General features: G+C 38.0%; 3 protein-coding genes across 3 annotated transcripts; all 3 read left to right on the top strand.

The window, feature by feature from the left end:
- The first annotated feature begins 8830 nt into the window (after positions 1-8830).
- LOC145894558 (uncharacterized) lies at positions 8831-13922 on the top strand. The gene is made up of 7 exons (XM_082983181.1): positions 8831-10584; positions 10639-10838; positions 11212-11366; positions 11847-11953; positions 12019-12136; positions 12277-12350; positions 13078-13922. The coding sequence occupies exons 1-7, from the start codon at positions 10164-10166 to the stop codon at positions 13284-13286; spliced, it is 1284 nt and encodes a 427-aa protein (XP_082839307.1). The 5' UTR covers positions 8831-10163; the 3' UTR covers positions 13287-13922.
- Positions 13923-13970: 48 nt separating this feature from the next.
- On the top strand, positions 13971-18712 carry LOC145894557 (uncharacterized). Its single transcript, XM_082983180.1, has 7 exons — positions 13971-14473; positions 14641-14837; positions 15114-15268; positions 15839-15939; positions 16150-16267; positions 16423-16517; positions 16976-18712. The coding sequence occupies exons 1-7, from the start codon at positions 14053-14055 to the stop codon at positions 17179-17181; spliced, it is 1293 nt and encodes a 430-aa protein (XP_082839306.1). The 5' UTR covers positions 13971-14052; the 3' UTR covers positions 17182-18712.
- Positions 18713-18877: 165 nt separating this feature from the next.
- On the top strand, positions 18878-22043 carry LOC145894556 (uncharacterized). The gene is made up of 7 exons (XM_082983178.1): positions 18878-19475; positions 19537-19718; positions 19962-20125; positions 20346-20431; positions 20580-20703; positions 20876-20961; positions 21308-22043. The coding sequence occupies exons 1-7, from the start codon at positions 19004-19006 to the stop codon at positions 21508-21510; spliced, it is 1317 nt and encodes a 438-aa protein (XP_082839304.1). The 5' UTR covers positions 18878-19003; the 3' UTR covers positions 21511-22043.
- Positions 22044-22065: the final 22 nt, after the last annotated feature.

Raw genomic sequence — 22065 nt, 5'->3', positions numbered from 1 at the left:
TTTCCAATGGAAATCCTTTAAAGCTTTTTGGTCATTTGATGTTTTGTACCACCAAGACTCTTACGGCCTCTTCGTTTCAGTCAAGTTAAGGATTGCAACGTATTTAAATTAAGTGATTTTCAAGTTTTCAGATGTAACCTTCGTGTAACTGATGTGCAGGCAAGACCGTAAAAAGAAACGTTTCGCAAAGGTTTTTACCAGGTCAAAAATCAGACGCGTGTCAAATTTCTTTATATAAGTAGTTTTAAATCAACTGACAAAGTCATTGATGACAGCATTTCGTTTTTTCGTTTTCTCTGATATTCTGGGGATACTTACAATTTTATTAAAGCATTTATTCAGCAGATATTTACTTTGTCTTAACGAAAACAAACAGGTTTTGTTTTCCCCACGTGCTAAATACCGGCAAGCCCTTATTCTTTGTTTAAACGGTCGATCGGGTTAATGGTATTTGGACTTCCAATCGCTTGAGGCCTGATCCCGCCACGGTTCGTTGATAACAATTCGCGGGACTCGCACAGCGCGATTATGCCCTACCCATGACAAAGCCACCTTCGGTGAATGGTTGACTTCCAATCCGCAACGGCAAGTTGTCAACGTTGTTCACAAGCAATCGCCGCTTAAAGTTCGCGTAGAAGAGGTTTGTTGCATGTTTTTTTTTTATTTTTCGGTGCTGGCCTCCCAATCAGTGTGGCAATGTCAAGCACGGCAGTTTGTTTTTTCGGCCCGCAAGTTAAATTCGTAGCTTTTTGCGTGATATATCCAACGAGAACATGGATCAATGGTTAAAAAAGGAACATATATGGTCAAGCAATACATTCTCCTTATGCCTCCAAATTTGTATTTGTGGAAACATAATTGCACATTAATTTGGAAATACATCAACATTTTTGCGTGTTCCGCTAGGAAGCGCTTCGCTTACTGGAAACAGACACATGACCTGAGCGAACAACCCACAACCCACCCAGATTATACCACGTTCGTTCCACGTTTGACGTGCCTGTGCTGGTTGTGCATAACTTTGGGGTGTGATTTTTCGGATGTGAGGGTTCGGCTAAGTAAATTCTCCTTTGTGTAGCTTCCTAGATGCGGCGCCGACATAGCTAGAGTTTAGACAGTGTTACAAGCTTTGTTTGCAACACCTGGCGTAAAATCAAATTTAATAGTGCGTTGTGTGCAGGCTCGATAAGGTCGCTTAAATGGTCAATCTGAAAACTTCCAATGCAGTTCCCAAACGCTTAAACGTTTATTAACGTTCTTTACATTTATATTAGGTTGCTAGGAAACGGGTCACTACTGTACCAGAACTCGCAGTTGCAGATATTCTGTTTGATTTATATTTGATCCCTAGATTCCCACACGGTAGACGTGAGGTGTTCGTTTTGGATGGAGATCAGCAAAGTTTCGGGTGTTAAGTTTAAGTGTGGCTACGCCAGAAAAGATGAATTCTTGAAAAAAAAAACTTTCTTGTTGAATTAATTTTGCATGCTATGGAAAGCAAGGAATGTTCAGTTTTTGTTTAAGTTCACCTAATTAAAATCCCGCTGAGCGTTCTAATACGCCAGGTTATATCTCTTTTGCTAAATCACAAGTGCTATATCTAATTGCTCACATCACAAATCTTGTATTTAATTGCTGACAAAAAGGAAAACTTTGTTTTGCCGAATAAAACAACAAATATAAACTTACCTTTTACGGCCACTTACATCATTAATGGCGAAAATTGCAAAAAAATCAACGTCATTGGCAAATTTTATAAATCAAACACCAACTTCATTACAATTGCACATGACCACAAAAACCTTTAGTTAGTATGATATTTTCTACCAAAATAATCACAACAAAATAAAGGAATCAATAAATTTCAGCAGGCTGCGCTCGTATTTGTTCCTGTGTCACGTTCTCTATTTTTCGTGTTCATAAGCAAAGCTTGCATAAACAATTCACAGAACGTGAACTTAGTTTAAAAGCAAGTCGAAACTGGTAACTTATAAAAATATGATCCAATTAACTATTATCTGTCTAAAAACGGTTTTACCGTAAGATTTTACTGAGGTATCGTTTAACACATTTAGGTTAGTTCAGAATGACAAAATATAAGAAATTACTGTTTCAAATTTATATCTCAGCGTAATTAGAAACATGAATTGCAAAGAACTTATATAACAAATTCCCATCTGTATTTTAACGCCAAATGTTTCAGCAAAGTTACCTGAACCGTGCACAAAATACCTCCTTTCTGGACTTAACAGATAGCTCTTCCAAATATTATTAACATCCTAATATCTATTGAAAAGCCTGTTAAAAAGAAATCTAGAAAAAAAACATGAGATAATGCATAAAGAGCCGACCTTGAATAATTGGCAACAGCTTGTCTGAAAGTTCGCCAGTTCGCCAGTCGAATATAGTGTTGATTACAACAGTTGCATGTTGAAATTTATTATATAACCCCTGTCTGATGTTAATTTAAACCTATTATTCCGTGTCGAAATCGACGATGAAAACAAAACCCTTTCCTTTCTTTCTCGTCACACGCCAAGAACAAATATAGCGGAGTCAGTTACGCCTTTGTTCGGTTTACACCATTCGGCAGTAAAAACAGAAGCGATATCCCTGGGTTTGCCATGCTATTCTTCAACATCAAGCTCCTTCCATCTAAACTGTCGTTTTTTTTCATTAGCTACAACTTGGCAACTCATTGGCTTAAGCTATGACATTCGAAGTGCACACTAGTGTTAGTTTCAAAAAAGCAAAGTTTATTTTTTTGGTGACTTGTAAACGGTTCAAGCCTCTTTGTTTGCGCTCACAGTCAGTTACATCTTACCACAGAAAAAAATGCAACACCAGTTTAACTAGGTGCCATGAAAGCAGTGTAGAGCTAGTGTTTTAGCCAATACGCCAATCCAGAGGTTAGTTGGCACACTGGTAAGCAGCAGCCGCTTGTTCTTAATATATAATATTGCCACAGACATATTTATGCTAAATGTTTTTTTGCCGTCTTGAACGCGTTGTACGTTTGATATGGATCAGTTTTATGCATTTAACCGTGAAAAATTGATAGCTTTTAGCTTAGTTATAAAACAGAGCATTTAATCTGATGGACAACTACAACTCGCCTTGTACTAACACAAACTATAAAATTAAATGTTAGTACAAATTCTCCGAATTAAAAATAATTGTAAAATTACATAAAAGCCCAATACAATACAGGCGCTCGCCTCCATATATCGTCTCTATAGAGATATAGCCTGCTTCAAATCTGTTTAAACAAGCGCTAAAAAGCACTTGCGCTAAAGAACTACTGCGCAACGACCTTCAACTTTCCTTTCAGTTGCCTGTCAAGTTCGAAGTACAGACGTCTGTATTCGAAGTAGCTTGTCTAACACTACAAACAAACTCTGACTCAATGGCGTTTGGAAGTCACTGAAACTACTACCTCTAACATTTGTCAGTAAAATCTAAAACAAGTAATTTGATCAGATGCTGTATAGGGTTGAACAAATGTTCATACAAAGGAGGTAACCCATAAACCTCAATTAAGGTAAAACAATCGGACTGACAGAAAAGTTGAACGTATAAACGAAGTCAAACGAAGTATTTACAAGAAAAATCCTAAGCTGAAAATTTGCGGCCATATCGGTATAAAGTTATTAAAATCCTGCCTCCGCGTATTACAATTTACAAGCATTGCTCACATCACAAATCTTGTATTTAATTGCTGACAAAACGGAAAACTTTGTTTTGCCGAATAAAAACAACAAATATAAACTTACCATTTACGACCACTTACATAATTAATGGCGAAAATTGCAAAAAAATCAACGTCATTGGCAAATTTTATAAATCCAACACCAACTTCATTACAATTGCACATGACCACAAAAACCTTTAGTTGTAAAAAAATCAAGCTAAATGTTAAGAAACAAACAGATACGATTTTTTGCATTATGTCTTAGTCAGGTTGGTTTGTTGGTGTTTGGGATCATTTCATTTGCAGTTTTTATTGCGAATCTTTCCTATTAAATGTTGAAAAGGACCCAGCTGTTAATGTGTCCCGCTACCCATATTTATGAATAAACAATAATACTTTAGTTTTTATTTCTCGTCACATAATATATGCCTACTGCCGTCGGTTTACAAGGTTTGGGACAATATCCTTTTTTAACAAAATGTTATGGTCAATACAAATATTTAAGCCATCAATTTACGCAGTTTGTTAATAGAATGACAAGTTAAACAGTACATAGGCTAGCACGAGGGTCATAACTGCTTATGTGGAGCATTGTCCAAAGTATATACTGAATTGCTTTGAGATAAGTTAGTTTCGGTTTTGTATGTCGCCACACGTGAGCAAAAAAGGCCCAACATGTTTCTAAGATTGCCAGCGGCCTCTATCGTATACTAAAACCTTTACCTTACAAGCCTTTCTCCGAAGCAAAAACAATAAGGAAATTACATAAAAGCCCAATAGAATACAAGCGCTACCGTCTCCACATATGGTCTCTAAAGCCTGCTTTAAATGTATTTAAACAAGCGCTTCAACTACTGCGCAACGACCTTCACGTGTACTTTCAGTTGCCTGGCAAGTTTGGAGTAGTCTGTATTCGAAGAAAGTTGCTTATCTCACACTATACCAACAGACTCTGACTAAAACAAGTAATTTGATCGGACGCTGTGTAGGGTTGTACAAATGTTCATACAAAGAAGGTAAACCATTGAACCTCAATTAAGGTAAAACAATCGGACTGACAGAAAAGTTGAACGTATAAGCGAAGTCAAAATGTTTTTTGTATACCTAAGTGTTAGATGGTTCTCCTAAAATGTGCGCGTTTTTTCATATTTAGTAATAATCGGTTTGCGATCAAACGCTTTAATCACAGTTTGTTGACATCCAGCCCAGCAAACGGAGGCAGTTCAAGAAGTTAAAAACGGCTCTTTAGCACTAGTTGCGACGAAAATTACGTCACTGTGCCCATCTCAAATTTTTCAGGCAGTTGTATCCGGCAGCGCCCCGTATCCAGGCTTGTAAACTTTGTACTTTAAACAAGTGCATGTTTATTATACTTTTGCAATATAACGTCAAAACACGTATTCCTTGGTATGCTAAAATTAGAAAAACTTCACAGAAAGCTTTGCTATTAACTGAACGCTTTAATTAGTAGAAAGTTTAGCGGCTGTGTACGAATTGTTGAACATTTAGCAAGGATACGCACGTTGTTCTTGACACAATTTTGTAAGTTTGTTTTTGATTGTTTATGTAGTCGGTTTCAAAAGTTTTATGTCATAGTTAATTTTGTGGAATATTCGTCTACAAACACAAGTTTTTGTTGTGCAAGTATGTTTTGTCTGAGATGTATGGGAATTATAGGTACTGTGAAGACATTACCTTTACATGATAAGCAAAGTGGAGCCAATAATATGAATCGTGTAAGATGCTGACAGATGGTCACTGTTTCAACCTGTAATGTCTCATCAGTGCAGCTGGTGTGACTATCAGACGACTTTGCAGACCTAACGGCCAAGCAAAGACTTCCACTTTGTTATTGTGACACGGGGCCTGACGGCACTATTGGTTGAGCTTTGCTTGGCCATAGTGTTTCCACCTTGTTTTCTCCGTAAGGTTGCACCTAGTTTGGTCAGCAAAGTCGTCTGATAGTCAAACCAGCTGCACTGATGAGACCTCCAGGTCGATACAGTTGCCATCTGTCTGCAACGTACACAATACCTTTACAGTTTTAAAGCTTTTGGACTGTAGATTTTACACATTGTCATAAACTTATATTACAAATCACAAAACAATATTAGGTGAAGAAGTCACAAAAACACCAACAACATAATAAACCACCGAAACTATGTTTCTATTTTTAATGAAACAACCTGAATCAAACCTTAAATAATGCAAAAAACAATGATTGAATATAATGAAAAGCTTATTTACAGCAAGAACATTAAAACAAGTGAAACTCGAATAAGTCCTGCTGTTTATCAGAAAAGTTTTTAAATTTTAAAACCATACAAAATGCAAATCCTCTTTTTCCTTTACCACTATCCGTTTTGCTACATCTTGCTCAACATTTCTGACAGTTCGATTTCAGTTCTTTTCACGCACCAACAGGTTGGGTAAATGAGCAACGTGTTCTGTTTGCTGTGACACAATATTTGTACGCTTAAAATTGTCAAAGAAAAAGCAACCATACTAGTATTGAATATTAAACATTTTTTGTTTTTTTCTATTTACTGGATTGCCTGCAGGTCGTTTAAACGAAATTCTGCGACTTATGAATGTGTTTTTATATTTGGAACTATGTACCATTTCGCAAAACGTTAACAAAAAATGTGGCCAACTTCCCAATTACCCACAGTGCATCTGTATCTAGCACCGAGGTTACCTACGGTCAAACCAGCCAAGGCTTAACTCTGGTTGGCTAAGAATGTGGCGGGATACCTGCAAGTAGTGATATAAAAGCCTGCGCTGAGGCAAACTGGGAGAAGAAGTGTAGAAAAAAATGGCGAATGCTGACGACTGGGACTGTTATCGCTCTGTATTGTATTTGCTTGTCTTTTATGTATAAATCTTTGTCAAAAATTAAACTAAACACGCTGTTTTGATCACCATATGGATTTTTTTTTATATTTTGGAGTATTTCGGGAACTTAACCCACGGATTCGTTTGAAAGCGTTATTTTTGAACAATTTAAATGCTGATCTCTGAGTCGAGAAAGGTATTTTTTCCTAGTTCATTAGATACATTTCAATTCATGCAAAATTTAGTTTGAAGTAAAATAGGGCTTTGTGTTAACTTTGTCAAAAGTTTCTTTGTCTAAAAAGTCAAAAGTTTTTGGTCTTCGTATGTTATTCTCTAGAGTTGTATAAAATATTATTAATCTGTTTACAACCAACTAGTTTTCGACATAAAGACACTGCTACCTTTTTGTGATTCACACAAAAAAGGCTGAAAAGGCAAATGTGGCAACAATAAAAATTAAATTTTAGAAGATTCTATCCTGTTCCAAATCTTTTCCTTTCAACTAAAAGAATATAAATATTATAAATTGTGTAAGCTGCAGACAGATGGCCACTGTTTTGACCTGAAAGGTCTCATCAGTGCAGCTGGTGTAACTATCAGACGACTTTGCTAACCAAACGGCCACACTAGCTGCACTGATGAGACCTTTTAGGTCAAAACAGTGGCCATCTGTCTGCAGCTTACACAATTTATATTATTGGCTCCACTTTGCTCATAAATAATATAACTTTTTGTTACTACACAGCACACGCACTTGTAACCTTGGTGTCGAAGCAATGAAATCTCCAATAATGTTTCCAAAACAAAACCTCTCTTCTTTCACTAAAGCTGAACCAAAAAGATAAACTCCAATTTTACAAATAACTGGTTCAAAAGGTCTCAAGCCAAATCTTAGCAACAAACAGAGATTGCCCGACAAAATTAACAATGAACAACATCCAAAATGTTATTATTGAACTATAATTGTTTTCTTGTGCTTTTTAAACATAGGCAATTAAAGCTTTGACTCATAGCAAAGTATAACATTATTCTTTCTTGTTTGTTGCTACAATGTTATTTTGTCCAACGTAGATCTGACGAGGGTCTAACTGTAGCCAAGCCCAGACAAACCGGTAATCTGTAGGTTTTGCAGTCGTCTTCAATTCGAGACACACTATTCCTATATCTGCAGCTCAAAATCGTAATTGGCTCCAATGCTTCTTTTTAAGTTTTGAGACAATTTAAGGACTTGCATATCTAGCACATATAACTCTTAACCAATCAAATACATCAATCATGTCCAATGTAAATTAACCTGGAAAATTATTTTCAAAGTTTCTTCCAAATTCCCTTCCTACACAAACTATATCACGCTTTCATTAACAACCGTTTGAAAGCGGCGGATACTTGAATGCGCCCATCGGATTGGCTGAGAGAATCCACACGAAAAAGGTGGTTAACAAATACACCCAACCTACATTGATCTATCACCGCTGGGTGCTCGCTTGTCGCCAACTACCAACCGAGAAATATATAGGCCTGAACGCTCTTTTAAAAAAAGGCTCGACCGAATAAAAGCAAAATCTCTGAGGTAACTACATTTGTCCTTTCGCATTACCCTGTTGCTCTTGCTCTGTGAAGATACAGCATTTCCATTGATAATTTTCTACAACCATGTGTTAGACAATAACTATGCCTATGCCAAATATAGCTACCTCAGAGATTTTGCTTTCATTCGGTTAAGCCTGTTTTGGCAAAAGCGTTTAGTGGGAATGTTACCATCATGTCAGTGTTAAATAAATAGTAGTCGCCGGGCAAGGTGTTTTTGATTTAAGCAGAAGCTAAATGTGTGAGAGAGGGCGGTTCAAAGAAAAAAAGGCACGCTGATCTACAAAGCACTGATTAGACTTTACCAAGTTTCGCAGTCTAACAAATGGTGTAGTTTGGAGGTACGTAAACGATATATCATAGTAAAATGTCGCACTATCTCTAAAACTAATGATCATGATGATGTGCGTTGTCAAGGGTGGAGTCAGCTTAACGCTTTCCAGTTGGTGGAAGCACATTCAAGAGAAAAATGTTTAATTTTATGAATGATGCGCCCTTCATCGCAAATGCATTTTTTCGATGTGGTGATTCAGTTCACGATGCTAGTAAATGCCCGCAATGAAGTCCTTACAAAAACAGATACTGATAAAAGCAACATAGATTATATTTGTTCGACAAAATGTCGATTACAATTTGGGCATCCCTTAATAACTAAACCCTTATCAACGTAGTATTTTTTGCATTTTGTTGACAGACTAAAGGTTTAGGAATGTGAAAAATGTAAAAAAAAATATTTTTTGGAAACAGAAGAAAAAGAAATCTTATGTGATCATCTTTCCATTCGGACAATATTACTGGTGATTGCTTTGATGAAAGATAAAAAAAAACAATGTTGCCAATCACCCGCCCAGAAAAACCCAGAATTGGTGCTATAACAGGTCTTGAACCAGACGATCAGCAGCGCCTTCAACCCAACAACCCAGCAGTTTGCATTTGCCACCGGTGGCGCAGCAGAGCTGAAAAACGACAAGTTGCGACACGTCTCGTTAAAGTTTGTTGATCATTCATTCTTTGGCAAAATTTCTTTGTCCAATAGGGCTTAGTAAATATTTGTCTGTGGAAGTCAAACATTAAACTAGCTTTGTGACATGTAACTGTAACTCTTTGGTTCGTCTAGTTGGATTTTTATTTCACATTCAGTGCGACGTGTACAAAACGGGCGGTTGTACAAAATGTTCTAAAACCAGAACTAAGTATTCATCGCGTAAACTGGTGGTAATGGTCACAGGCAAAAGTACCAAGCGTGTATTTTTTACCCAAGCTAATTAAATGCTATCAAGCTTATTGATTCACGTCACTGCACAAAACACCCTTTGCTTGTGGGCTTGGTTACCAGGCAAAGGTAGTTGTTGAAACTTGTTTCAAAGTAACTTTAGTCTCAAGGTTAAAGATTGTTTTCTCGTTTCATTGTCATATAGGTGTATGATACAAAACCGTACAAAGCCACGTATCTTCATACCTTCAAAACGTTTAAACAAAACATTTAAAACTCATCCAATAGTAACAAATTTGATGAGACTTAAAGAGTGGTAAAGAAGTTTGATTGAAGCAGAAACCCTGCCTAAACCGCGTAAAAACCAGCACATCTTCATAGTTGAGAAAAGAATTGCTGTCTTTCAGCAACGAAACTTTATATTTTTCCAGTGTATATTTTAGACGGCTAGAGTTCAAGGGCTTGCACTTCCTCTTTCCCACCTCCCCTTCTATCAAAACATGGCACACAACCATTAAGCTACACTATGCCAAACCACCTTTTTTCCTTTTAATCTGCTGTAAGTGGGTCAAAATAACATTTTCCCTGCATAACCTCCGCCTCCACTACACTTCTGACATGCCACAAGAAGGAGAGAAACAAGAAGGAGAAATAGCGCCACAAAACAATAGCCTTTTTTCTAAAGATTTTCCAAAATGCTTTTTTTGTTCAGTGGACTAAAGCATGCTGAAGTTGCGTTTTTATTTGGTATAATTAGGGAAATTGCATTCCTCAGCAATGTAACACATTTCCATACAGGTAATAGGCTTTTATAAAGTAAACAATTTTACTTGTTCAATGGATCACAATTTTCAATATTGGGTAGAATTTCCCAAGAAAGTTCAACGATCTTACGATGCCTTCTATCAACAAATGTCAAAAAAACTAGAAGGGATTCGACTTTTCACAGAACTGAAGGAAGAATTCTACAATCACACCGCCTCTGCTGCAAGAGTCGCTTTTCAGTTTTACGACGAGACACCATTTGATGTCCAACTTCTTGCAGCCTTGTACATCCTCGTCCAACCAACGCCTGAAGACCTTTTAAAAACCTTGCATAAGGAGATCACTCCTTGGCAACTGATTCACATCTTATGTTTCTTAACTTCGCCTCAAGGTAGATTGTTCGTGGCTGGTCTCCATGGCAACAAGATTTCAGTACACAGATACAAGCATACGACGTCACTCATTAGAGGATTTTTGGAGTGCACTATATCCGGTATTACTCGCTGATAATTGATTCTTTTTTAAACAACGTGTACGTGTTTTTTAGATTGCTGTAATGCAGACGATACTTCACCAGAAAAAGCAACCAATGTAGCCATTTCTGCAGCGCTGATGGATGACCTTTGCCTTGTAACGTTCCTCGGGGACTTTGGTTTAGATCAGCGAGGAAACGAGGCTTTTTTCAGATTCATTGGACACGTTTTACACCATGTCAGGACCGCTTTAAGGCCACCCAGCAGTAAACAGGTTATTTGGAATTGCTATGAGTGCTTTTTGTGCCATGCTTTTTGTGTTTCTGAATAATGTGTTGGTTGTATATTTTTTTCAAGAGTAGAATGGCTCAATACGTACATAGAGTTTCAAAATCGTAATAAAAAAATAACACTATACCGTCTCTGACTTTGCTCTGGGTTATATGTAGTAAACATATAAATGACGCCTAAATCGCTAGTTCATCCCAATCGAAAATATTCAAAAAAAAACTTGGCTGGTGGAGAATGCGTAACCTAAACGGTATTTCTGCATGTCATTTAACGCAGAAAGACACACTTGTTTTATAGTTCCCCTACGCCGCCATATATGCAAACCTTATAGTAGGATATATGTGTTGGTTTTTCAGTATAACATGCAGCCTCCGCGTGGTGACGTAACAAGTCTGACGTTTCGATTTTTAACGTTTCTGAAATATCCTCAATGGGCCGGAATCCCTGGTCAACAACTTGCCCAACTTGGCTTCACTTCTACGTGCAGGAATGATGAAATTCGTTGTGTGATGTAAGTGTGGCTTGACAACAAATTTTTCTTGTAGGCTGGTTGTAAAAAGGATTTCTTCCGAAAGTATTTAGTCCTATGGACAAAAAATATTGATTCGTGATATGTGAACTGCAGAAAGTGCGGTTATTCCGATCTGTCTGGTCCAATCAGTGCAGCTTGGTAGTCATACATAGATCATGCATGCCAACTGGCATTGACCTCCGCCTGGCCACCTTCATTGATTAAACTCGTTGAAAGCAACGGCACTGTGTGCAGTTAATTAGGAATGTCCCAAATGTTGCCCACATGTCCTAGAAATGATGAAATGTTATCAACGTCAAAATACATTTTACTCAGAAAACAGGAACAGTATAATTTTCACAATAAATGGAATCGCCAGTTTTTGCCTCAACCAAATAATATTATTTCAGTAGACTGGCTCCTCCTGTTGGTTTTGTACAAGTTTTATTTATTCATGTTTTTTTTCTTTGTCATTTTAAGATGCAAATACTCCTCTGAGGATTTGACTGGGAATTGTGATCCAACTTCAGTGGCTTTTCATTGGGATGGATGTTCAAACAAAGGAGAAGTCCTGTTTGATCATAACGGTGTGTGGATGACAAACTCATATAGAATATTTAGATACAGCTACTAAACCTTGTTTTGTTGGCAGAGGAGAGATTGGATTATCGCCTGGCTTCTTTTGTACTTCTTCCCGAAGTAAATGGATTGGCATTTGCCAGTGGAGGTCTATTTTACTTGCATGATAATGGTCGTGTTAAATGCTACTGGTAAGCTTTAAGTTTTTATAAAAAATATTCCTGCCAAAAATTACTTTCGCATTAGTTCTTTAATGTATGTTCAAGTGTATATACCATTTGTTTCAATAAAACTACTTAGGTGGTCAAGTAATATTTTGTTTATTTTGTAGGTGTCGAAAAATCACAGATTTAAGCGTCGATCTTATCCCGGCCAACTGTCACAAACAATTCTGTCCAATTCCAGGTAACCGTGACGTTACTGCAAGTGTGTTTGTCTGTTTGCCTTGATCAACTTTGTCTGGTTTACAAGTGGGCGTTTAAAATATAAAAGGGTTTACTTTGATTTGTGACAAGCAAGGGCCTTATCCAATTTGAAATCCACTCTGTTTAAGAGGCACGGTTGAATGAACAACAATTCACGTTTAACGGTTGAACGAGTATCTAAATATCAGGTTCACGTTGTAGTCACGAACTCGTTCGTTCGTCAGGATTTCTCGGAAAATGTTTCTTGTTCGCTCAAGCGAAACATGGCCAGGATCGGCAACAACTTGCCTTTCTCTGTCTTGTGTAGTTTTCTTTTATTTTGTTGCTTTGACTTGATATGTTCTAAACCTACAAAATAATTATAAAACTTTCTATCATTTCGCGATTAAAAAAGCAACAATATGAATGCGCCGAATTGCCCCCCACCCTCGCTCCTAAATTTTGCTAACCACTAAATGCGCTGTTAATCTCAAACAACAACTGTCAGTTTGCATCGTCTACCCGAAATGCCGAAGATTAGAAGTTCGAGCCTCGCCGTGGGCAATGTGTTTACGTCCCCCGAGTAATCTGTAAATACTTATCTCAATTCCAACATGTTGGATGAGCTATGATATGAATTCAGGGGTCAGTGGTCTCGATTTCGTAATTAAAAATAAAAATTTACAGATAAAGCAATTACCAGTATCAGTGATCAAAAATTCTTTTAGGGGGGAAGATGAACGGACAACCGATCATTCTTTGCCGAAGCGTTTGCTGTGAATGTCGGAGTCGCCCAGCTGATGTTATCCTGTCGTACTATTGCTGCCAATTATCAGTGTGCAACTCTTGTTTTGCAAGACTTTCATCGACATGTTCACATTGCCCAAATTGCCATAGGCTTGTAGAAATGTATTGCTTTTTCTACGAGAACTCGTAGGCATCGAACAAACTCTCTGTAATTCGTGCAAGCACAGCAAGCAGCAAATTTTTTCTACCCGCGTTGTCGTTTGTGGTGGACTCTTGAGACTGCTTTCAACCAGTGCGGTAGTCAATGTAGGTTAGACAAAATTTACACTTTCATGTCAATCAAATATCCTACCTCTGTGTTTCACAACTTTACTCCGCCAATTAATTTATTTGACCGAGACAATTAGTTCGTGTGCCGTTTTAGGTACAGGGACCAAATGCCTTGTATTTTATTAACCAGTTTATACCTATCGCTAACGCTCACCTCATATACTATCTTTGCTGCTACCGAGAAATGCATTAGAAGTTTGCTTGTTGTTTGTTTGCATTTCTGTTGAATTTTGGTTGCTTGTATTTCTGTTTCTTAATTTTGATTGATTGTTGGAATTTTTCTGTTTTTATCGTTTCATTTAACAAATTGATGTTGTGATTTCTGTGCTTACGTAAAAACATTCACACAACTCCTCCTAGCGGAATTTGTCGGCTGCCCGAATCTATGAACTTATCACTTTCTTTAGCATTTGTGAACAAACGTGGTAATGTTTAAATAAATATCACCCAATGTTAACTAAATACCAACAAAGTATTGGTCTTTGAATGCCTTGTCCGCTGCATTTATTTTGTGTCAGATATTAAACTTTGCTTTTTTTGCGCAGGTTTTCTACAGGGGTAGGCTTTGTGTTGTATGTGCTTCCTGCAGCTTTTGTCATCCAATAATAGCTTATCCCAACATTAAAATGGCTGTGGCGGCGTTGCTGAATTTTCTAGACCAAGTACCTCAAGCCTACAATTCATTCTACAAATACATGACGGACAAGTTTGAAGAACCAACCTCTATTTCTAGTCTGAAGCGAATTTTTGATGAGGAAACCAAACGGCTTGCAAATGCAGCTATTAATCGCAACCCCGATGCGCCATTAAACGTACAGCTGTTCGCCGCTTTGTACTTGCTCGTATTTTGCAAACCTGAAGAGCAGCCAAAAGTATTCAATGGTCGTGAGACTCCTTGGAAACTGATTCATATGACCTGCTTTCTGACTTCACCTGAAGGAAGATTGTTTGTTTCTGGTCTACATTGCCACAAAGTGCCTGAGCATAGATTCACGAGGATGAGTGACCTTGTTCAACGCTTTCTAAAAGAGATTATCGCAGATGTGGGTAAGGAAAATTTGGCACGTTGTTCATTTAATATAAGGCAGAACAATGAAACAATTCATAGAAACAAAAACATTGCCATTGAACGTTTTGAACAAGGCCGATAACTGGTTTAAAAACAAATTCTAGGTTTATGTATTTTCTAAACTACATTTTCTTGTGTTTTTTAGTGTCTCAAAGTGGCAACGAGCCAGTCGCAGCCGAACTGCTGGTAAACGTGGTGTTGGCTGCGGCTCTCACCGGCAATATGACCTTCATTACTCATCTCAGAAGTCTTGGATTGCCACAACAAGGGAACGAGATATTCTACAACTCAATCGAACGCATTTTGTCCAACTCTGCTAAAAGACCAAGGAATTACGGGATGGTTGGTTTATGCATAGTTTCCCAGACTTATTTCCTGTCTCCTTAGTTTCAGTGACAATCGTTTCGTAAAATCTCTGACGCTCTCGCTTTGAAAAGCTGTTTGCACCAAACTGTGGGTTTGTATTGCATCCAATGGCCCCACAGTGGACTTGTGTTAAACCCCAACACAAGAGTACAAAAGCGTATAACTCTATTAACCATGGACACCCTCGTGTCAATCCCACAATGCCAATCAATTCTTAAAAGGTGCTCGTGCAAACATATGTCTTGTTGTCAGTTCAACATGCAACCACCAGAAGGTGACGTCACGAAGCTGACGTTCCGTCTTTTGACGTTCCTGAAGTATCCTCCGGAGGCTGGAGTACAGGGTGATCAACTAGCAAGGCTTGGATTCATATCTACTTGTTGGAAGGATAAAATCTGTTGCATATGGTGAGCTATACCACAGGGTTGCCTTTTCTGTCATGTCCGAGATTTTAAAGCTTGCAGCTGCTCCAGGGAGAAGTGTCTAAAAGTACTTAAACGTTTCGAGACACTCTTTGTTGATTCCGATGTATCAAAATAGGGTAAATAAGATAATACAATTTCCTCGATTAATCCAGATAAGTGCCATCACAAAAATGCTGAACATTTTTTCCAAATTTTTGTCCTATATAGTGTATGGGAGCAAAAAATATCTTAGCTAGACTGTTTCTTTGGTAAACTCGGGAATCTGTTGGCACGAATTTTTTGGACTTTGTTTTGCTTTAATTCACCGTCACTGGTAGGCTTAATGTAGCTTGTTGTACAAGTAAAATGGGAAAAACCACGGGAATGATTTTGAAACTAGTTTAGCCATCTGAAAACCATTAAAAGAACTAAGAAAAATCCGAATAATTTTGGTGTTTGAGCATTAAACGTGTTCAAACAATACTTGCTGATGGACATTGCAATCAATAAACAATAATAGCATTTATTTAATTTCAAAAATATGTCTTTATAAAGTTAATATTCTTTACACAGGTGCAACTATGAATCTGTGGATTTGACTGCAAATTGCGACCCTACTTCGGGCAGTTTTCATTTTTCTGGTTGCTTGAATTCTAGAGAAACCCGGATTAATGGTACAAAACATTTTTATATCCTTTCGAAAAGAACTAACATGTGGCAAAGGTCTTAAAAGTTCTTTCAAAGTAGTTACCTTGTTTGCGGTAATTTTATTCTGTGAAGTAAGCTTCTATTTTTGTAACCTTCCCTTACATGTGTAACATGAAATGACACAAAATTACCGAGTATCACAACATACGTATAATGGCCCGTCATTTTTTCCACAGAAACCCGATTGGCGTATCGGCTGTCAACTTTTTTGGACATACCGTGGGTGGATGGACGAAATTTCGCCCTGTGGGGACTTTTTTGCCTGGGAGATGGCTACCACATGCAATGTTATCGGTAAAGTTTAGTTTTAGAAGCAAAGAAAAGGCCAACACAACTAGCTGGTCTATCATGGTAGCTATGTGTGTTTTTTAGTTAATTCGGATTGGAGCCAGTGTAACTTCTTTTTCAGGACGATAAAATGTATTTTGCTTACCCTTATTCTGTTTTAGGTGTCACCAAATTACCAACATGAATTCTGTTACATCCGCAAACATTGCAAACTGCCACCTGGATTTATGTCCAATTTCTAGGACTCCATTGACCAGTAAGATTTTTCACTGTTTGTTGCAAAATAACAGCTTTCAAATTCAACACGTTTTGCGCAAACGATCTCTCGAATTTTGGCAATAGGGAAAATCCTTCATTAAAATTCTCGACATGTTTTTGTCCGTTTTCCCTCGCATGGAAGTTTGAGGGTCTAAACTTAATGCGTCATAGCCAAGACTTTGAAAACAAGCCGTGCGTGTCAGCTATGTCTGCCGATTTCGCAAAACCCGACTTTGCCTTCATGCCTCACTTGGTCTTCATGTTTTAGCCTGACACAACGTCAGTCAACTGTACAAACCGCACTTCGACGAATGTTTTGTTCCCTTTTCATGTGCACTAAATCGCGTTAGGGTTTTGGTACAAATGCAATTGACTAGGTACTTTAACTGAGTGGTGACATCTGTACTAAACAGGTTAAACAATGATATTTAAAGTGACACTGGTTATTGTTTTCAGTTGAGCTCACCGAAAATCAACGAATAATTCTCTCCCAACTACTTTGCTGCGAATGCCGAGTCGCGCCAGCCAACGTAATGTGTTTCCTCTGCTGCCATCTAGTGTCGTGTAACACTTGTTTCGAGAGCTTGCCATCACCATACACACGCTGCCCACGTTGTCAAGTTCCTGTGCAATACTTTCGGAAACTCTACCAACGCCTATGAATGCCACGTAACTTCAGGACGATCTCATTAACTATGTCGGGATTCGAACCCTCGTCAAAAAAAACAACTCATTTTCCTCCGAGCAAACCGTATTTGTAGACCTCTGCCTGGTACAGCAAGCTGCTTCTCCTGTTGCCCCGTTTTTCCGCTGGTTTGGGTTAAATTCCACGATCGACATTTCACTGTTTCTCCGCTGGCGGAATTTCACTATTAATAACGAGAAGGTGCTGAAATCGATAGGTACAACTCGTTCAAGAATTTTTCACTAGTTTAGCAAATGTTGTCAAAAGTTCTACCGTATGTGATCTTCGACCGCCCAATTGTTTTATAATTACTATAGCAAAGATCCGATAAGTAATCAGCTATATTTGAAATTTTCATGTACTCTTTGTTACTTTTTGAGTTGATTTTCAAAATTAACCGTAAAACTTGGTTGGTAATGTGGCATTTTTCCAAATCCAAGTGGGATTTGATGGTTAAATCTGTCGCCCATTCGCAACATTAATACCTGAATATTATTTTACATCTGATACTGTCTTTGCTGCTACCGACAACTTTGTTTATAGCATTGTTACATAGCTAAAATTATTTGCATTCCCAAAACCTTTTCGTCGATTGTATGCCCAAAGCCAACACATATACATATACGACATAGCTGCGATTTCATGTAACCTTTTTGTGTACAAAAATTCTTACTTGTCAATCTTGTATATCTAAGCATTCTCGAAACCTTCTTAAGTTGTGCCATTCTTTTTAACGTGAGTGTTGTGCCATCATTGTTTGTTTATGGTGTTACACTTGCAACTGTCTATTTCACATTTTTTTCCAAAGTTTACTTACAGACCTGCAAATTTTTGTTTTTTCTTCTACTTGTTACATCCACGACACAAAAAGGTGCTAACTTGCTTGCTTTTTTGACATATGGCACCATGGTACAAATGCACCATACTGGGTAATGGTAGAGACCAGATGAAGCACAATCAAAATCAATGAGTTGTATCACCAAAAATCAACTCAGCTATTCATGGCCGAAAAAACAGTTTATGTGGTGCTTAATGCTGCCAGCAAACTTTTCTTAGAGTGCTGCTTGCTTGAGTTGTATGTATTGTCTCACTAAAACTGTCCTGCATTCTTCTATCCAAAACACTCTGGGTGTCTTTTCTACCTGAAATATTTTTGTTATAAGACGTGCTTTTTTGATATTTTTAGCTTGTTTGCATATTTTGTGAAACATTACCTCTTGTATACGCAGGTTTAGGAACACAATTAGGTTTGCAATCTGTGTGCTTAATTTTGAAACTGCACCTATATATCATGATATGCCAAACTGTCGGCATTTGGGCAAAACCGGAAACAGTGTGACCGGATATAAAATTCTACAAGTCCAAATAAAAGTCCACATCTTATAAGCAAGGGGAAGATTGGGGCGTTGGGGTTTGCTGCTCTTCGTAATCACATTCTGTCTCATGGCTGTGGGGAGCTCTTCTCCTTTCGATTATTATCGCTATCGATTTTTTCGTATAATTGCTGAATAAAACTTTTTCAGACAGCTCTTACATAGAGCTTAAAAAGGTTTTACTTAGCAACTATAGATACGGTATCGATCGACAGCCTACAGGGTTCATCGATCCGGAGTAGTTCATTGTTTTTTCATATAAGTTACTTTCACGTTTATTGTGACAGAAGGCCAGTTCCTCAAAACTATTGTATTGTGTCAATACGGTGTCATTATTTTTGCCCTAAATATAATGATTGCGTCTGTTTCATTTTAGACTCATTTGAATGAAAAGTTAGGAATCGGTGAGGTTGACAACAGAAAACCATGATGTCGCTTATCACAGAATCTGGCCAGTGGGCTTTCTCCGACCGAGTCAATGCCATGGTACAGGACATTCAAATCAACTCAGTCGAAAGACCATACAACGTACTTTTTGAGATCGCCTCTCTAAACATTTCAATCCCCGAAAATCCGCCTCTTGTTGATCCAATGGATCTGACAAGAACTGAGCACTTCTGCTACACATCACGATTGGCGACAGATGAATATGCAAATGTAATGTCAGGCTCGCCCAATTGCAGCCCTCTTCTTGCTGCTGTTTATGCCGTCACAGATACTGAAGGTTCGTTGGAGATTGTGATGTCAAGCCCCAACAACTGGGGTCTAAAGCATATCTGCTCATTCCTCCTATCTTCCCGAGGAAGGCTTTATTTTGCTGGACTCCACAATATCAGAGGTTTTGACTTCGCCCGACGTGCCGAAGTTGTGAAGCAAGGCCTCAAAAATTCTTTGCAAGGTGTGATTACAACAAAAAAGATATCATTTTCCCGATAATTAATGTGATCCCCTTTGTGTAGGATCTCTCACCTCCGAAACCGTTAAAAACGTTGCTGTTGCTGCCCAACTTCTCGGTGATCTCACCTTCGTCGCCCGCCTGGGAAATCGCACCAGATCCAGTTTTCTTCTCGCTGCTTTCACCGAGACGTTTCACAGAATCTTTGTGACACTTTGGGAGACACGGCAGCAAGTATCACAGGCCGTAAGTACATTGTTGGCGTTAGAGACAATAAACGTTTCAAGCCGCGTTAGACGAATAGACAAGATTCAACTTGAGCCCTCAAATCGCCACCAAGCAAATTTACAAACGTTTGATGTGTTTGTGAAAACCTCTGGCTCATTTATGATCACTGCCGTTAGTTGAACCTATACGTCAATGTCTACAATGTGTTTTTAGCCATAGAATAGCATGTTCTAATTGTCTCGTTACATAATGCATGAATAGATGCTGTGTATGCAAAAACCGAACAACGTCGACTTCGAGACTAATCTGCAACTTCGCCTTCTGACTTATCTTTACTTTCCGAATGATGCAGCTCTCCCTGCTCACCAACTTGCTCGGTTAAATTTCGTTTCCACCGGACGAAATGACGAAATTCAATGCATCAAGTATGTGATTAATATGACCTATGAAAGCCTGCATCGTAAAATGCATACACTCGGTGTGTATGTGGAACAAAGTAACATAGATAAAAGCAGTGTGTCATCAATCATGATCATTCGTTTCCCCTTTTTCAGCAAAATTATTTATACGTTCTACGTGTTTTCTGAAACCAAATTACAAAGATAAACCTGTGTGTCATCAAACATGCCTCAATTTAAAACTCAGGTGCCAGTTCGTTTCAAAGAATCTGAATAACGGCGAAGATGTGATGGCTCGCAAGTTTCACGGTGATGGATGTTCGTCCATTCGTGGTATTTTTAATCTACATATTTTGATGCAAATATTTATATTTTGATGCTAAAGAAACTATCCAAATTTATGTTAAGCCTCAAAAAGAACGTTGTTAGTTTAAAAAACATTGCTGCAAACTTATTTCAAAAATACGTTATCTTGTTTCAGTGGCAAGGTTTTCTTTTCGTATTGGAACCTTTATGAATTTTCCGCTTCAATACACTGATGTCACCAAATTTGCCAAAGATGGACTCTATTATCTTGGGGCAGAGTACACATTGGCCTGTTACAGGTATAAATTCGCTTTTGGAAGTCTGAATGCGAGACTTACGTAACGAATATTGATTTAACCTTCTTTTCACATTCACTTGGATAGGTAAAAAAAGTCAAAATTACAATGCTTTGACGAATATTTATCTTCTTAGCTTTTACTCATACTTAAAATAGCAATATCAAAATTTTAGTTGCCACAAGGAAACTGACTATCTGCGCCACGCTAATGACCCGACCACGTGGCACAAAGACGTTTGCCACAGGGAGATTGATCAAGGTAGTGTTAACGCCAACCAAAGGCAATTTATTCCCTTCGTTATTGATATGAATGTAACTTGCGGTAGCCTCGCTTCAAGTGAATACGATTTGTAACCTACAGGTTTTGTTTAAAAGTCAAAAAGGTATTTCACGAAAAATAACAAACATTTCTATAAACGGAGATTTAGTTTCTTCCTAATAAGGCGGATTGCAAAGATTGTAATGTTGATGAGTTTAAAACAATTTCTTCGGATAAATTCATAATTTTAAAGAAAATTGCTGGCCCGCGACTAACAATCGTATCAGTGCTAACTACAATGTGGGTCGGCCTTTTTACTATTGAAATCTCTTGCTGTTTTTCGCAGAAGCTGCTGCGACAACACACGCACAGCATGTGGAACGCCTCTCGCGCATCAAGTGTACCCGTTGTACCGAACGCGCAGCCAACGTTCTTGCCCTCGAGTGTTGCCATTTAATTCTATGCCAAGAGTGTTACCTAAACTCGCCTGCCATATACTACTGTCCAAGGTGCCAAGCCAGTATTGAAAGGTGTTCAGTTTTGTATTGAAAGCTGTGTTTTTTACGCTTATGTTGGTCAATTGTTGATATGTTGAAACTCGATACACATCCAACATGGTACATTGTAAAGTAAGCAATCATTGTCGACGTAAGAATCATGTTTCTGATTTAACCGGATCTTACCTGCTCTGGTTGGTTTTTCTGTTAAAATTATAAAAAGGTGCCTCGTTAACGTTTTCTACCGCAATACGTATTCTTTCCACATTTTTTCAGCACATGAACACAAAATATTCCAGAACAAAATATAATAATTGAGAGCTGCAGGTCTCATCAGTGCAGCTATTGACACCTACAGGGCGAAACAATGTGTACACCCTGTCTGCAGCTCTCAATGATTATTATGCCTCTTTTTGCACATATATAAAATATAATAATTTTTACAAAATAGTAACCTACTTTGCGTGCGCGGTTTCTTTGCATCACCAGAGCTGCTTGTCGATAAATTTGTTCAATATAATAACTTCGGGGTACTAATGTAACGATCGACACAGTGCATTATGTTCATATCCGGCAGTAACTGCTGTGTCATTGCCTTTTTTCTCTT

This window comes from Ascidia mentula, chromosome 3, assembly GCF_947561715.1.
Source record: "Ascidia mentula chromosome 3, kaAscMent1.1, whole genome shotgun sequence".
Lineage (NCBI taxonomy): Eukaryota > Metazoa > Chordata > Ascidiacea > Phlebobranchia > Ascidiidae > Ascidia > Ascidia mentula.
This window is presented reverse-complemented; position numbering and strand designations above follow the sequence as displayed.